This window comes from Anarhichas minor, unplaced genomic scaffold (assembly GCF_050575085.1).
Source record: "Anarhichas minor isolate MPS153535 unplaced genomic scaffold, ASM5057508v1 ptg000003l, whole genome shotgun sequence".
Lineage (NCBI taxonomy): Eukaryota > Metazoa > Chordata > Actinopteri > Perciformes > Anarhichadidae > Anarhichas > Anarhichas minor.
Genome location: NW_027466449.1, coordinates 18,582,501 through 18,598,929, shown reverse-complemented (window position 1 = coordinate 18,598,929; position 16,429 = coordinate 18,582,501). Strand labels below are relative to the sequence as shown.

At 40.5% G+C, this 16,429-nt stretch overlaps 2 protein-coding genes across 2 annotated transcripts in view; both read left to right on the top strand.

The window, feature by feature from the left end:
• The first annotated feature begins 428 nt into the window (after window positions 1-428).
• rab5if (RAB5 interacting factor) lies at window positions 429-5,442 on the top strand. The gene is made up of 4 exons (XM_076101195.1): window positions 429-685; window positions 2,824-2,927; window positions 3,614-3,743; window positions 4,287-5,442. The coding sequence occupies exons 1-4, from the start codon at window positions 578-580 to the stop codon at window positions 4,326-4,328; spliced, it is 384 nt and encodes a 127-aa protein (XP_075957310.1). The 5' UTR covers window positions 429-577; the 3' UTR covers window positions 4,329-5,442.
• Window positions 5,443-6,630: 1,188 nt separating this feature from the next.
• dhx35 (DEAH-box helicase 35) overlaps window positions 6,631-16,429 on the top strand; it is a 13,326-nt gene continuing 3,527 nt past the window's right edge. The window contains exons 1-20 of the mRNA XM_076101182.1: window positions 6,631-6,730; window positions 7,116-7,243; window positions 7,635-7,727; window positions 8,296-8,373; window positions 8,458-8,562; window positions 8,668-8,729; window positions 8,902-8,971; window positions 9,111-9,170; window positions 9,592-9,704; window positions 9,793-9,889; window positions 10,815-10,973; window positions 11,748-11,958; window positions 12,866-12,990; window positions 13,226-13,280; window positions 13,595-13,785; window positions 13,894-13,971; window positions 14,106-14,235; window positions 15,173-15,254; window positions 15,371-15,442; window positions 15,796-15,907. Of these exons, the coding sequence (XP_075957297.1) occupies window positions 6,691-6,730; window positions 7,116-7,243; window positions 7,635-7,727; window positions 8,296-8,373; window positions 8,458-8,562; window positions 8,668-8,729; window positions 8,902-8,971; window positions 9,111-9,170; window positions 9,592-9,704; window positions 9,793-9,889; window positions 10,815-10,973; window positions 11,748-11,958; window positions 12,866-12,990; window positions 13,226-13,280; window positions 13,595-13,785; window positions 13,894-13,971; window positions 14,106-14,235; window positions 15,173-15,254; window positions 15,371-15,442; window positions 15,796-15,907 (2,061 nt within the window). The 5' untranslated portion in view covers window positions 6,631-6,690. The remainder of the gene's footprint in view (window positions 6,731-7,115; window positions 7,244-7,634; window positions 7,728-8,295; window positions 8,374-8,457; window positions 8,563-8,667; window positions 8,730-8,901; window positions 8,972-9,110; window positions 9,171-9,591; window positions 9,705-9,792; window positions 9,890-10,814; window positions 10,974-11,747; window positions 11,959-12,865; window positions 12,991-13,225; window positions 13,281-13,594; window positions 13,786-13,893; window positions 13,972-14,105; window positions 14,236-15,172; window positions 15,255-15,370; window positions 15,443-15,795; window positions 15,908-16,429) is intronic.

The window sequence follows — 16,429 nt, the reverse complement described above, 5'->3', positions numbered from 1 at the left end:
TGTGGAAATGCTTTTATGACTGTATTGAATTCTACTAATTATCTTTGCTATAACAAGGAAATAATGTTCTTTATTTTGATGAGTTGTTTATGTTATAATGTCATATATCTGCTTTTTACCATGTAAAGTGCCTTTAAGTACCTTTTAAAGCATTATACAAATGAAATGTATTATTTTTATTATGATATAATGTGAAAACTATTAGCTTTCAGTTTTTATTTGCATACTGAAAAAAAACTACTTCTAAACTTCATAAAACTTTGGAATAACGGGTTGAAATTAACAGCAGTTACACATCTTGACCGCTGGGTGTCGCTGCAGAATTTAACCACTTCCCCTGCACGATCCGGGCAGAAACGTCGCACTCTCTCATTGGCTGTTGGCATCCGGGGTCAAACAGCGTTGCGCATGCTCAGATGGCCCTTTTTTTCTCCTGTTTCCGAGACTGAAATCTGTCAGATCAGCGAAGCGTGCAAATCCCTTTGAATACCTCCGAATATCGCTCAGAGTTTTCTTCCCCTAGTCCACGCGAGAGACTCACGTCTCAGCCGCGTGCAGCCGGAGGAACCAGCAGAGAATGACGAGCAACCTGAAGCGGAAAGAAGACAGTCAGCAGCTGAATGGAGGCGTGAAGCAGCCCACATGGAGCAAAACCTTCAACAGCACCGCGGTCTGGGAGGAGAAGGTCAGCCGGTTACCCTTTTTGGTTTTATTTATTCTAAAGAAAACCCGTTTCCCGGTAGTTAAAGTGTCGCCGCTAGGGTTAGTATTTTTTTTTAATTTATTATATATTTTATTATTTATTTAGTAGTTAGGATTAATGTGACTCGGCTGTCAAATCAGAAGCAACACCGTTAATCCTCTGCGGGTTTTAGGGCTTTAATCATAAAGAATATAACCTGTAAGTCGACATGTTGGGTTAACTAAACAATGTTGGTTATTTATGACTTCCTACTTATTTCAATTGAAGAAATTAAGTTCATTAAACTCATTTTAAAAGATTGTATTTCATACTAATGTAGTTTGCTTTCTTTTAATTATTTATTCATTTTGAATCAATTAATTAGCTAACTGTTAAAGTGGCAACATCGAATATGTTTTATTTAAATAAATGTCTGTTTATTACTTTATATTTGGTGAAGGTAACACAAATATCTTGTAAACAACAGTGCTTACAAGATAAGTAGTAATAGTGTTTGATGTCAATTCAAACCAGATTTCCTTTGTAGTTTAGAGGATATGATTTATATTTTGTTTCATATTCTCTTTATTATCGACCCAAGGTGTTCCTCGTCGCAGTGTTTTGGTATATTTTTGTAAAAAGTAAACAATGAAACACCAAAGAGTAGTTTTACATTTAGTACTGCATTGTTATTTGCAAGTGTCATCATTTAAAGTGTTGATTGTAAAATAAATGTTATTTCTGATTTTAAAGTTTTGCAATATATATATATATTTTAAGTATTACGAACTGGGTGTCTGTGGTCAATAAAAAATCTGTATTTTAGTTTTTCTCTATTTTAAACGCTCAAAATTATTAATTATGCACAGAATTAAAAAACACATCATGTTAGTGATAAACTCTGAGAACAAATCCTTTTTGTTTTCACTCAAATATGAATTCTGAATCAACCAGGACTGAGATGTTAAGATGTGCCACAAGATTAAATTGTGCTTCCAGTTCAGCAGTCTGGAGCCTCACTTCAGCTAAATATCCTGACAGCTTGTCCTATTTTAACTTACGTTTTAGTTATTGGAAAAACCATATCTTCTTATTACAGACACAATTCCAAAAGTCATATCTTAATTTAAGAAATCCTCCACTGGAGGAGAGGAAAGCACACGTTTTTAAAATGTATAAAATGTGTTGACAGTCAATATCTACCCATTAATACACGGTCCGGGGAATTTACAGTGCCATAAGTTTTGAGTTTCCTTTAAATCGTCACATCTCAGTGACCATGTTGTTCCTCGTCTTCATATTCTGAATTCAGTACTGTTGTGTACTAGCTAGATAAGACTCCTAAACACAGTTAGGCCACATGTTTCTGTACCAAAACAAACCTCTAAATCTCATCCTAAACTGAGATAATAGAACATTTCAGACGGAGGAAGTTTCAGTAATGAGGGCACCTGAAGTGTTTTTGTTGATGCATGACCGTTTATGTTTTCAGAATTATGTGCGGAGTTTTCGTGTGTATACAAAGAAGAAAAACTCCCCACAGTGGTGTAACAATGCAAATATATAAATATTGCGCTGACAGATATTGATTAACAGACAAATGAAAACCTTCAAGATGGCCACTTCTAAGTCTGGAAATGTCCAAAAAATGGCGAAAAATCCTCAAGTTGAGCGACTGGAACTAGAGATTGCTCGACATTTCTACGAGAAAAAAAAATGCTGAAACGATTAATCGAATATCTAAATAGTCTTCAGTTCATCTTCAGTTCATCTTTAAACTGATTAATAGTCACCCATGCATGTCTGTTTCCCCTCACCCTAACCTGACTCCTGACCTAAGTCGACCTAAAGGAAGCCCCGACACACCGACTTCTTCTCACACACACACACACACACACACACTGTCTACTAACACTCAAACGATTTTGTCGACTAGTCACTTAAGTGGATTTACAGATCTTTAAAACTGAGTTCCTCCACAAAAAAACACTTATTACCCTCTTGTGTCTACCAGAGTTGTGCTCATAAGGTTCTTATATGAATAAGTCATTCAGCATCAAAAAGCATTCTGAAGTCAGTTTTGGCATTTAAAACGATTACTTCTTTCTGTTAAATCGAGTTCATGTATTGTTCTTTCACAGGACGAGTTCTTAGATGTGATTTACTGGCTTCGGCAGATCATCGCGGTGATCCTCGGTGTGATTTGGGGCGTCGCACCGCTGAAAGGATTCCTGGCAATCGCCATGTGAGTATCCTGCACAGTCTCATCTACCGACCCCGGTGGTCTCTTCTTAACACGGAGACGGTTTAACCGACCCCGGTGGTCTCTTCTTAACACAGAGGCGGTTTAACCGACCCCGGTGGTCTCTTCTTAACACGGAGGAGGTTTAACCGACCCCGGTGGTCTCTTCTTAACACGGAGGAGGTTTAACCGACCCCGGTGGTCTCTTCTTAACACGGAGGAGGTTTAACCGACCCCGGTGGTCTCTTCTTAACACGGAGGAGGTTTAACCGACCCCGGTGGTCTCTTCTTAACACGGAGGAGGTTTAACCGACCCCGGTGGTCTCTTCTTAACACGGAGGAGGTTTAACCGACCCCGGTGGTCTCTTCTTAACACGGAGGCGGTTTAACCGACCCCGGTGGTCTCTTCTTAACACGGAGGAGGTTTAACCGACCCCGGTGGTCTCTTCTTAACACAGAGGCGGTTTAACCGACCCCGGTGGTCTCTTCTTAACACAGAGGCGGTTTAACCGACCCCGGTGGTCTCTTCTTAACACAGAGGCGGTTTAACCGACCCCGGTGGTCTCTTCTTAACACAGAGGCGGTTTAACCGACCCCGGTGGTCTCTTCTTAACACAGAGGCGGTTTAACCGACCCCGGTGGTCTCTTCTTAACACAGAGACCGTTTAACGTTTGTTTTCCTCGTCTAGATTCTGCATCATCAACGCTGGCGTCCTGTACGTTTACTTCAGCAGCTTTCAGCAGATCGATGAGGAAGAGTACGGTGGAATGTGGGAACTCACCAAAGAAGGCTTCATGACATCTTTCGCTCTCTTTCTGGTGAGGATGTTATTATCTACGGGAATATAAAATATGGTGAATTCAGCTTTTTGGCAATAGAGGTTCAAAATATGACCAATTTGTTTCTCTGTGTGGTTTATTTATATATAATATAAATGTTTTCTTCTTGACTAGGATGTTGATGGTTTCAGCTTGAGTTAAATAAAAGAGAGACGTGCTAACAACGTATATCTTTGGTTAAATACATGTCGTTATTGTTGTATTTTTTTTTTAAATATGCAGAAATCTACAGACGTAAACGGACAAATAAATAAAATAAACGTTTTATTTCCTCTAGTCTGAAAGAAGACGTCTTATGGAAGCAAAATAGCCCAACATCTCAAACTGAGCAGAACATTAATACATTTGTTTTGTCTGTAGTGTCTCATCTTAAGACCAGGTTCTTGTGTTTGATGTTTTTCAGGATTTGGTGTTAAAAACTTGTTTTATTTCCTTTAGCCTGTTGTTAGTCAGCTTGTATTGAGTTCTCTGTGCTCTGAAGTGGAGCATTGACTCTGACCGTCGGTGTCTTCTCCTCACCAGGTGGTGTGGATCATCTTTTACACAGCGCTACATTTCGACTGAGACGAACCCAAGCGGGACACTAAATACGAACATTTCAGTCGAAGTCAATCGTCGAATGACGGAGGAACTCCACGGCTCGAGGCGCGTCAACGCTCCCAACATACAGTATGACTTTTCAGTGTGCAGTGCATCATGGGAATCCTAGATCGATTTAACGAGATCCTGCAAGACCACCGCGACGTCCGAGATCTAGTGCGGTGGCTCATTTTCTAAGGCCCTCTTCATTACACTTACATTTATTTACATTAATATGTCCTTCCTCACTTCATCATCATCATCGTCGTCCATCTCTTTGACAAAACACTAACGAGTAGTTTCGGCTGCAGCTCTGTGTGCGATGGAACAAATGAGTATTAGTCGGTTGACTACGGGCTCTTTCTGCTGCTTTAGAGGACATGCATGCAGATTTTAGACCGTAAAGATAACAACCAGTGTGTGTTTTCATCCCTGAAAACACACACTGAAAAAACACGCTGATGACGGCGTGTCCTCGTGTCGTTATTAGGGTTCAATCAGTCCGTGAGTGGGAAGTGTTGCCTTTTTAATTAAGCGACAAAAACGCAGCTTTTTGGATGAATAAAACTACCTGTAAAGGATTGTTCCTGTGGCTTCACTGTTAAAGGAAAAAAGAAAAGTCTGAAATTTCACTCCAAAATGTCTTTTAAAGGAAATAATCTGATGAATTAGTAAAGTTAGACGTATGCATGCCGTGTTCAGACTCGGAGCGACGAGCCGCTCTGTGCATCCAGGTGTCATTCTATCGATGGCATCAGTGAGCAGCGTAGAAATAATTTAATAAATGTGTTTTATTCTCACGTGTAGCTTCCAGATCAGTCTTACTTGTTTTTGAAATTAATTTAAAACTTTTGTCTTGTAAATTCTGTACAATGTCCCCTTTTTGTCCCGTCCACCTTGTATTACAGATTTATTTGTACTTCTGTTGTATATCTCGTTTGATGATGACGCGTGTCTCAGTATTTTATAGTGAAGAACTTTTAAAAGCGCTTCTTGCAGAGTTCTTGTAATCGACTGTTCTGTTAGAAAGGATTGTATTTTCTGATCAAATCTTTTGGGAATCATTAAACATGGGCTTCATTTGGCCTCCATTTTCAAAGAGGTTGTGTCTTTTTCTTTATAATTTAAATATAGACGATATTTTATATGTTAGTTTTTAGTTCATTGGAATACATTGATTGTACTATTAGCTTTAATGCTATACCTCCATAATATACAAACACAATTCTGCCAGAAAACTGACGTAGAAGTGATAAAATCTAAATACTCGCAGTACGTCAATATGTTACCACACAATAGTAAAGTGGATGAAGTAGTGATATCTTTTACTTTAGAGTAGAGCTGACAATGAAAATAAAACAAGTTCAAGTGGTGCATTTGTCATTTGTCAAGTAGAGAAACATTCGCAGTAAAAAGTACTTCAAGTATCAAAAGTTAAAGTACTCATTGGTCAACATTATTACTGAAGTATTACTGTGTAAACAGCATTTTAACTACTTTATTCACTGACTGTATTCTGTATAAACCTGGTCTTCAAAGTAACTTTAACTGTCAGATAAACATAGTAGCGTGTAATGGAAGTAAAGTACAAGTACCTCTAAATTATACTACATTTTAAACCTTCACTCACTTGGTCAATAGTCTGAATTTTGACTTAGTAACTCATAACATTGATTTACTTCTCATTTGTATTTCCTCCGCTGTGATGAAAGAACAACTCCTGTAACTCAAAATACATATTTATTGTCTTTACTTGCTCAAGTATCTCCTGTTGAGGTGGAGTCATTATTTTAATGAGCTAACTTATTATTTAGAAATACTAAGTCATGTCATATTTTAGATACTTAATCACTATTTTGTGATACTAAGTGATTATGAGATAATATGTCATTACGTTATTTTGAAATATTGAATTATTATTGAGATAGTAAGTGATTATGAGATGTTAACTTATTATTGTCATATGTATATTTTCTCATTATGACTTGTAGTATATTGTTTACACCATAGTGGCATAGGGGCTTCCATAGTAAAGCTCTACTTTTATTCTCTTTCATATATTTTTGAACATTTTTGTTTTTAACGTGTTGCTGCTACAGAGTTATTTTTGTTATTTTTCACACATGAATCAGTTCAGTATGTATTCAGTATATTTACAAATATATTATTAATACTTAGTATTATTACTGTATTTGGACTTTTAGCTGACTACGCATTTGGCATCATTCATAAAAATATATGTAGATGATGACGTCAACGCGGAAGAACAAAAAAAGAAAAGAACAAAAGTGACGCCGTAAAGCCATATAAAAAAAAAAAAAGGAAAAAAAAGTGACGTAAATCCAAGATGGCTTCTCCCCTCTCCACGATGAAATTTTGGAAGCCGGGTAAGTACGGTTAAAACAAGAATAAATGAGACATTTAATGCGATTTATTTCTGGTTTATGTTCAGTAACGTTCAGCTGCGCGTGGACTTCCGTTGGTCTCGGTCCGGTGTTAGTTGCGTTCAGGGCAGCTGCGTGATCTCCGCATCCCGCGGAACGTTAACGTTCAGCGCTGCGGAACCAAAAAAAGTATAACTGCCAAAATAAAAATAAAAACGCACAAAAAAAGTACGACGGCTGCGTGACTACATGCGATGTAAAATGCTTTAATGAAGAGGGGTTTTCATCGGCTTCAATTTATTTTCATTTGCACTAAAAAACCCTAAGGAATCCTCTCAGCCTGCTCACGTTAAATAAAACATCTCCACCATCTGTTCTTCTGCTCCAGGGTCGGAGGCTCCGGGGATCTCAGAGGAGCGGGATCTGAACACGGAGACCACCGGATCACCGGTCATCTTCAACCCGCACACAGCGCTCTCCATAGAGAAGCAACGGCAGAAACTCCCCGTTTTCAAGGTTCCACAATCGCCCCTGAACGTCACATTTAGTGTGTTGAACGCTGTTTGTTTAGTTATGACCTTTTTATTTGTGTGTTTGTGTTGTTTTACACTAAAAATCGGTGCAATATAAACACACTGTGCAATACAAAAAATATTGTCTATATATATAATATTTTAGTTATTGTGGATTTTGTACTTAGTTAATATTCTTTACTGTTTTATTACTTATTTACTTATTTATGATACTTGTTTTGATCTTGTTTTTTTGTTCTTGTTTGCACTATCTACTATGCTGCTGTAATCCTGTAAATGTCCCCACTGCGGGACTAATAAAGGATTATCTTATCTTATCTTATCTTATCTTATATTATATTATCTTATCTTGTTGTTATTTGTGTCCCATTCAGCACAGAAACAACATCTTATACTTGGTGGAGAGCTTCCAGACTGTCATCATCGTTGGTGAGACGGGATGTGGGAAGACAACACAGTTACCTCAGGTTGGTGTGGTTTCATACATGCAACATTCTGCTGCTGTTTATTATGTGCTACTACAACTAAAATATTATTTATATTCATTGTCATTTCTGCTATTATTAGTGCCACTGCTGCTACTCTCATTGTATGCATCATTTCTGTCATAAAGACTAAATTGTAATTGTATCATGTTGTTCATTCTGGTTTCTTTCTTCTTTTTTGTACCCTGTTAAATTTTGTAAATAATAAAGGAAGATTACTTTTACAGAAGGATGGCCTTTGTGTCAGAGCAGGACTAGTTACAGATGAGCATAGTAGTGCTAATAGTACATCACAGCTTTAATACAAATACAAATACAAGAGGGTGAAGTACCGTCAGAGTGACGTGAATGTAAGCGTTGCTGCAGTGGACTGATGCCCTTCATGTGGCTTCACCTCCACAGAGGTTTTACATGACCTTGCATTGATGCTTAGTAGACTCTTTTTTTTTTTTTTTTGCAGAGTTCGCTTTATACAAATTCTGCTCTTCTGCAACATCAGTGTCTCAATCTCTCACTCTGCTTTTTAAAAAAAAAATCTGCCTCCTTTCAGTACCTGCTGGAGGCGGGCTGGGCGACAGAGGGGAAGGTTATTGGAGTGACACAGCCTCGACGTGTGGCCGCTATCTCCGTAAGACCTCCGCCGATGTCCTGCAGGAAATTACATTTCACACTGAAGGACAGCTGACACATTCTTTATTTTTCCTGCTGTTAGGTAGCTAACCGTGTAGCGGAGGAGCGGGGGGCCCTGGTGGGACACGAGGTGGGCTACACCATCCGGTTTGACGACTGCTCCGATCCCCACGCCACGAGGATCAAGGTAACCCCCCCCCCCAACACACACACAGATGGTTAAAGTCTTCGCCTCAGGCTGTCCCGTGTTTGGTTCCTCTTACAGTACTTGATTGTGCCTCGTGTGCTTCAGTTCCTCACAGATGGCATGCTGGTGCGGGAGATGATGGCCGATCCTCTTTTGAAGAAATACAGGTACGTGATTGTAATGTCGGGTGTTTTATATTCATGTTGATGATGTTTTGAGTTGTCCTAGCACAAAGAGCACAGATGTGATTGATGATGGTAATGATGGTTCTGTTCTATAGTCATAGAAATAGAAGAGGAGTAGAATGTTCATGTTTCTCTATTGTGCTGTTCTCCTCAGTGTGTTGATGCTGGATGAAGCACACGAGAGAACCCTGTATACAGACATAGCCATTGGTCTACTAAAGAAGGTATTTCAAGAATTAAACTTTACTATTTCACTCCAATTTATACTTTTAAAATGAATCCTGGAAAGTCGGTGACTTCTCTTCAGTTTTAAACCCTGACTCTGACTTCTCCGTTCCCACCGTTCTCCTTCTTCTTCTACAGATTCAGAAAAAGCGGCGAGACCTGAGGCTGATTGTGGCCTCCGCCACTCTGGATGCCAAGGTGAGAGCGTCATTAAGATGAACAGATACGCTTGATTAGCCGGAGCAGAGAAAACAAAGACAGACAGACAGACAGAGGAGGAAAGAAAAGAAAAGTTGATGCCGGGTCAGATCTCGTTGTACTGACATCTGCAATACTCTGATGAAAGGAGAGACACAATCAGGCCACGACTGCACTCAGCATTAAACAAGTCAGCTGAACTGCCATATCTGACATCTACAGTACTCTCTGTGCAAATATCTACACATGCATATTATTTAGTTATACCGCGGCACTAAGTTGCATACTTTTCTTTTAATAAGATGTCAGATTGAAAGCAGCAAAAGTACTTCATTGCTGCAAAACATTGGGAAAATACCATAATCCAGAAATGCCTCATGAGTGTTCCCTTTACTAACTGCATTATCACCTTCACCTGAAGAAATTCCACGACTTCTTCAACCTGAACGAGTCCGGGGATCCCAACAAGGACACGTGTGGGATTCTGACGGTGGAGGGACGCACCTTTCCAGTGGACGTCTTCTACACTGTCAGGTAGTCGACACACATAATCCCGTCTACGGTGCGTCATTCCGTATAATTCTTTTGTGTGACCGTGACGTGAGGTTCTGTTCGCCCTCAGTCCCGTCCCAGACTACGTGAAGGCCACAGTGGAGACGGTGCTGAAGATCCACGAGACGGAGGAGGACGGAGATGTGTTGGCTTTTCTCACCGGGCAGGTTAGTGGGCATCTCAAATATTACTCAAATAGATATTTAAAGAGTAACTAAACCCCCAAAACCAATTTTCTTCAGCTGAAAACCAATATATATGTGTATTTAATAGTGTTGTTGATGGATTCAGGTTCTAATCTTGACATTTGTCAAGTGCAAAGTATTTGAATTCTACATATTATAAACATGCATAGCGTCTGCTCCGCTACTGGTTGAAATGTGGCTGTTGCAATTAAATTTTTGCTATTAGCTGATCTGGAGGCAGGTGACATATTTGGAGCCAACAACACATAGCTAGCACTATTGCTAATCGCTAGCATACATATATTCCAGCCTTGGACGTAAACTCAAAATCACACATTTTGATACGAATTTTTACTGTATTTTTGGCACCACAACAGACCGTTTGCAGAACTTACCTAACTGAATTATAGTCAGCATGCTAGTGTTTAGCATTAGTGATTAGCATTAGCATGAGCTAATTGAAAGGGTAACGGCCATCATGAACGGTTGGTTAAAACAGTTAAGTGAAGCTATATGTTAATGTAACGTAGACCAAGCTCAGCAGTTCATGTGGTTCATTTTATGTTCGATAACTGTAGCATTAAAGCACAGTGGAATTAGCAGGCGAGCTAACGAGGACAATTTAGCCAATTGATGCCTCGTCCGCACAGTCTTGTCACAGTGCAGGAAAGCACATGGCTATCTCTAGACAAGCAGTCATCAACACTGATTCACCAGATGTCGTAATGTGCTGATGGCTTCATTTAAACTGCACATTTAAATTTTTACGTTCTAGAGACATTTTTTATTTATTTCAAGGGTAGATGCATTTCACACAAAACTCTTTAATGATTTAACTTATTGTAGATTGTATATAATTACAGCGGTTAGTTCTTATCATTGTCCCTTTATTTACTTTTCCCCTCAGGAAGAAGTGGAGAAAGTTGTTTCCCTTCTGCAGGAGCAGGCCAGGTCTCTGTCACGTTACGGCATGAAGAAACACCTGAGAATCCTGCCCATGTACTCCGGTCTACCATTCGCCGAGCAGATGAAGGTGTTTGAGAGGACGCCCTCAGCCGTTCGCAAGGCAAGTTTGTTTTAGTTTCTTCCGTAGAGAGAAGACATCTGATTTAATTTGCATTTCCATTATTTGGCATCCAATCAATGCCAAAAAGCATCGGGCTAATCGGACGGATTTGCGATTTAATTTCACTTCTTTCATTCCATTTAAATTGCTGAGATGTTGGCGGCGGTTCAGAAGCCTGTAACCGGCTGAAAATAACTAGAATAAGATAATTAGTTGACATGAACATTGATGATAATAATAATAATAATAATAATCTTTATTTATAAAGCACATTTCATAGTTCAAAGGGCTGGACATTTAAAAAACAAATACAAACAGAAAACCTTCCTTTTACAGAGCATGCATTTTGCACATACATTTTAAGTGCAATTAATAAATGAAGCTAGAAAACATTTGAAATTACAAATAAATACACAAATAAATAAGTGTCGCGATATAAAAGTGTTTAAATACATAAAATATGTATTATATATATATATATATCACAACACACAATATTTGTTGCACATCTCAAGAAGCCCTTCTATATTTTGGGCTATATTTTAAAACAGCAGAGATTCAAATTAATAGATCACAAAATTATGTAAAATCATGACTTCCATATATGTCCTCTTATTGCAGCTCTATCAACCATATGTGAAGTGAAGACTTCGTTCTTATAGAGCGACTACGTGTAGTTACACAAGCAGTACAAGTGTCGACATAAGAGACTATGAAATGGTAAAATAGTGTAATTTAAAAGCGGTTCACTTATTCCTGTCGTGTTTCCTCCAGGTTGTGGTGGCCACTAACATAGCTGAGACCTCCATCACTATAAACGGAGTTGTATTCGTCATCGACTGTGCATTTGTGAAGCTGCGAGCGTACAACCCTCGCACTGCCATCGAGTCGCTGGTGGTCACGCCCATCTCCAAGGCTTCAGCCAGCCAGAGGGCCGGGAGAGCCGGACGAAACCGGCCTGGGAAATGCTTCAGACTTTACACAGGTGTGTGTGTGTGTGTGTGTGTGTGTAGGTGTGTGTGTGTGTGTGTGTGTGTGTGTGTGTGTGTGAGAGTTTTGTAGAAGTGTTGTAGAATATCGAAGGATTTGTGCATTGTTAGCATTTGTGGCAAAGTGTCTGTCTTTATGCCTCCGCGACAGTCATGCCCAGAGGCGTTATGTTGTTGGGTTGTCCGTCTGTCCGTTCTCGTGAACGTGATATCCTCCAAACACCTTAAAGGCGTGTCTTCAAATGTACCTGGACTAAGAGATGAATCTGGCGGCAATCTCCAGGTCTGAAAGGTGAATACAATGCTTCATGTCTTAAAGCTGCATTCTCTCTAGTGTCCACCAGGGGGCGACTCCTCTGGTTGTATAGAAGTCTATGAGAAAATGACTCTACTTCTCTCTTGATTTATTACCTCAGTAAACATTGTAAACATGAGTTTATGGTCTCAATCTCTAGTTTCAAGTCTTCTTCAATACAGCATGATGTTCATTTAGTACATTATGGTCCATTTAGAGTCACACAGACCATAAAGCAGGGGATGCTTTTAGTCACCTAAAAATGTCTTATTCAGCATTCGGTTGTTTTTGACTCCACCCTCTCGTGTCACTTCTGTTTGCAAAAAAACAAGATGGCGACGGCCAAAATGTTACTACGTCCACTTCTTATATTCAGTCTGAAGGACGAACTGATTAGAATTTGGTGGTCAAACGTCACTGTGACGTTTTTGTCCATAACTCAAGAATTAATATGCTAATCGTGACGGCTTCAATCAAATGTCTAAGAGGACATGAAGTGATGACATTTTGGACAGACACAAACTGTTTGGCGGAGGCATACAAACGTAATAATCTGAAGTAGTCTTTCCCCTCCCCGTGTTTCTTATTGCATATGTTCCTCTGAACAGAGGAGGACTTTGAGAAACTGCCTGCCTCCACTGTGCCAGAGATGCAGCGCACCAACCTGGCCCCCGTCATCCTGCAGCTCAAAGCGTTGGGCATCGACAACGTGCTGCGGTTCAGCTTCCTCTCTGTGAGTAGTGATGTGTTCACCCGCTGTGAACGGAATTCTACTTTACATTTTAATTAGCGAGAATGGGCCCAGTTCTCTGGGGGGGGGGGGGGGGGGTGTCTGTACTTTAGAAGATGTAACACAAGACTTCTCAAGTAAACCACATTCTGGTTTAATTCTGTTTTTCAGAGTTGTGGTCAGAAGTGTTATTGTTGGACTTAAAGTGCATTGTTGTATTTTCTTTATGTCTTTGCAGCCTCCTCCAGCTCAGACCATGGTTCAGGCTCTAGAGCTGCTCTACGCACTGGGAGGTAAGAGACCAGGCTGTCAGCAGGGTGGTGCATTAAATGTCTCTGTTTACGTATCTGTACGTTCTGTTCTGACTTCCTCCCCAAGACCAGAGAGTTGCCTTCAAAATAAAAGCCTCTTGTCTCAGGCAATTAAAAAAAAAAACCGCAACAGATGGAACTATTTCCTTTCTAGAGACAAATTGGGTTATTTACAAAGGGGGGCTGTCCCTCAACTGCAAGACTAGTGTTCAAAATGCTGTGTCAGCAAGCATCTACAAGCTAAGGTGTCCCTGCACATGATGCAGAATCTGAACCAGTTGCGTTTCTCTCTGCAGGTCTGGACCACTACGGACGTTTGACCGACCCCATGGGCGTGCGGATGGCAGAGTTTCCTCTCAGCCCCATGTTTGCCAAGATGCTCCTCGAGTCGGGAAACTTCGGCTGCTCCAAAGAGATTGTTACCATCGCAGCAATGATGCAGATACAGAATATATTCGTTGTGCCGTCCAATCAGAAGAAAGCTGCCGTAAGTGAAAACGGGCTTTAAAAAAACAAAACGGGAGCATGTGGTATGTTTTGGGCAGAAATGCTTTGTCAGCTTAACAATACTTTTTTTTGCTATCTCACCCTGCAGGCCCGAGAGCACAGGAAATTTGCAGTTGCAGAGGGAGACCACCTCACCATGCTGAATGTGTATGAGGCTTTCATTAAGGTACAGCGTGTGTGACTGTATGTACGGTGACGGGGTTTGCAGCACTTGGGGCGGGGGGGGGGGGGTTTTGCAAACTCAGCAAGAGTTTAGAAAAAGTTGATTCCAGACTTAAGACTGTTTCCTCTTTCCTGCAGCACCAGAAGAGCTCCCAGTGGTGTCAGGAACACTTCCTGAATTATAAAGGTCTGCTGCGGGCTGTGACGGTGCGAGAGCAGCTCCGGCGTCTCATGAACAAGTTTAAGGTGCCTCGGACTTCAAGTGAAGGTTTGAAATGAGTCATGTTTATTTTATGTGGTGATAGACTGATGCGATATCTCAGGACCAACTGGAAGGAATTTCTTGAATTTTGGCACAAACGTCCACCTGGACTCAAGGAAAAAGGGACCATGGATTGTATATAGGTGGCGTAGTCACCGTGACGTCGCCCGTTGCTTTGTGTACTACAGTTTTGAAGCCTTGAATTTGGCGTTTTGGCCGTCGCCATCTTGTTTTTTTGCAACCAGAAGTGACACAAGAGGGTGGAGCTAAGAACAACCGAACGCTGAATGAGACATTTGTTGAGCGACCAAAAATGTTACAATTAACTTTCATGACATGAAAACACATTGAAAGAGTTTATGTTGTAAGACGAAAACACGGACAACTCCCAGACCGGATAACATCGTGGTAGAGACCTGTCAATCACTGTGTAGCCCCGCCCTAAAGCATCCCCTGCTTTATGGTCTGTTTGACTCTAAATGGACCATAATGTACTAAATGAACATCATGCTGTATTGAAGAAGACTTGAAACTAGAGATTGAGACCATAAACTCATGTTTACAATGTTTACTGAGGTAATAAATCAAGAGAGAAGTAGAGTCATTTTCTCATAGACTTCTATACAACCAGAGGAGTCGCCCCCTGGTGGACACTAGAGAGAATGCAGCTTTAACACATGAAGCATTGGCTTCACTTTGCAGACCCGGAGGTTTCCGCCTGGAAGGGTTTTGATTTTGGTCTTCAAAGGTCACTGACCTTACAAAACACGTTTGTCATATGCTTATTATGACAATGTCACCCAAATATCTAATAGGATAAAATGATATTTTAGACACATATGGATGTAGACTGTGTGCTACTTTGAATGCATCCTTAACAAACTGTCATCACTAAATTAAAGCTGTATTTCGACACATTCCTTGCTTCTTGTGTTTTGCACAGGTGACCCTGACGTGATCTTGAAGTGCATCGTTTATGGGTTTTTCTCTAATGCGGCCCGCATTCACCACTCTGGCTCCTACCGGTGAGAGGGCCCCCTGCTGTTGACGTTTTAACGTTTCTCAGCTAAAGGAATTATTTCAGCTTTCGTCAACTTTTTCAATCACGTGACTCACTCTCGTTTTCCTTCATCCCTTCCAGGACTTTACGAGACGACCGTGAGCTTCACATCCACCCAAACTCTGTGCTGTTTGGAGAGAAACCTCCAAAATGGTGAGTTCATTCTCTTCTGCAGTAAAGTTACTTTGCTCCCTTGTTCTTGTACATTCATGGAGAATTTGCATTCATTTGGATTATCATTTATGCTCCCAGACTAAACAGTGTTTGCAAAGCTACATTTAAAGTAGGACTTTCCTCCACCACTCGTACGATTTTGTCGACTAATCAATTAGTTGATTTTAACGACGGATCCGTAGAAGTTTCTCCACAAAGAATCACACAAAAGTGCAACTTTACATCTTGTGTTTACCGGAGATGTGGAATTAAAAGCATAATATAAAATGACCAAAACTACAGATTAGTCGACAAAAAGTAACGTAAAGTGTCTTACGTTGTCTCTTTTCCAGGGTTGTTTTCAATGAGGTGGTGCAGACGGCTAAATACTACATGCGTGACGTGACGGCTGTTGAGTCGACCTGGTTGGTCGAGTTGGCTCCTCACTTTTACAAGCAGGCCAAGGTAAGTCACAGAAAGAAGCTCCTCACAAGGTTCTAAGAAGGCCAGTTCACTGTGGCTCTGGCCAGTGACCGGTCTCAACACCACTCGTCTCGGAATAAGAGGACTCGCGCATAATTTATACTTCTGCGGTCAAGCTTCTGCAGAGCCAGAAGGAGCTTCATAGAAGCTCATCCCACCTCCTGAAGAAGGTGACTTTGCACTGCTCCTGTTACAATAACAACATCCACCTTATTAGGCTCGTTGTACATGAGCCAGTCATGCGCAGAATCGATCACCGACGATCGCCGCACAATGCATGCCGGTTACATTTGTGTCCTGACTGTACTCTGACGTCATGAACACGTGGTCACTGATGACCTCACGAGGTCGAGAGGCGACCGCAGTTTTTAGAGCCAGGTGCTGCAAGACAACTTGCAAACCATATATACTGTGTGTGTGTGTGTGTGTGTATGTATGTATATATATATATATATATATATATATATAGTATAGATATATATATATATATATATATATATATAT

Coding starts and splice junctions, on each gene's coding strand:
- rab5if (XM_076101195.1), top strand. CDS start 578: ATGACGAGCAACCTGAAGCGGAAAGAAGACAGTCAGCAGCTGAATGGA. Junction 686..2,823: donor CCGCGGTCTGGGAGGAGAAG/GTCAGCCGGTTA, acceptor GTTCTTTCACAG/GACGAGTTCTTAGATGTGAT. Junction 2,928..3,613: donor GGATTCCTGGCAATCGCCAT/GTGAGTATCCTG, acceptor TTCCTCGTCTAG/ATTCTGCATCATCAACGCTG.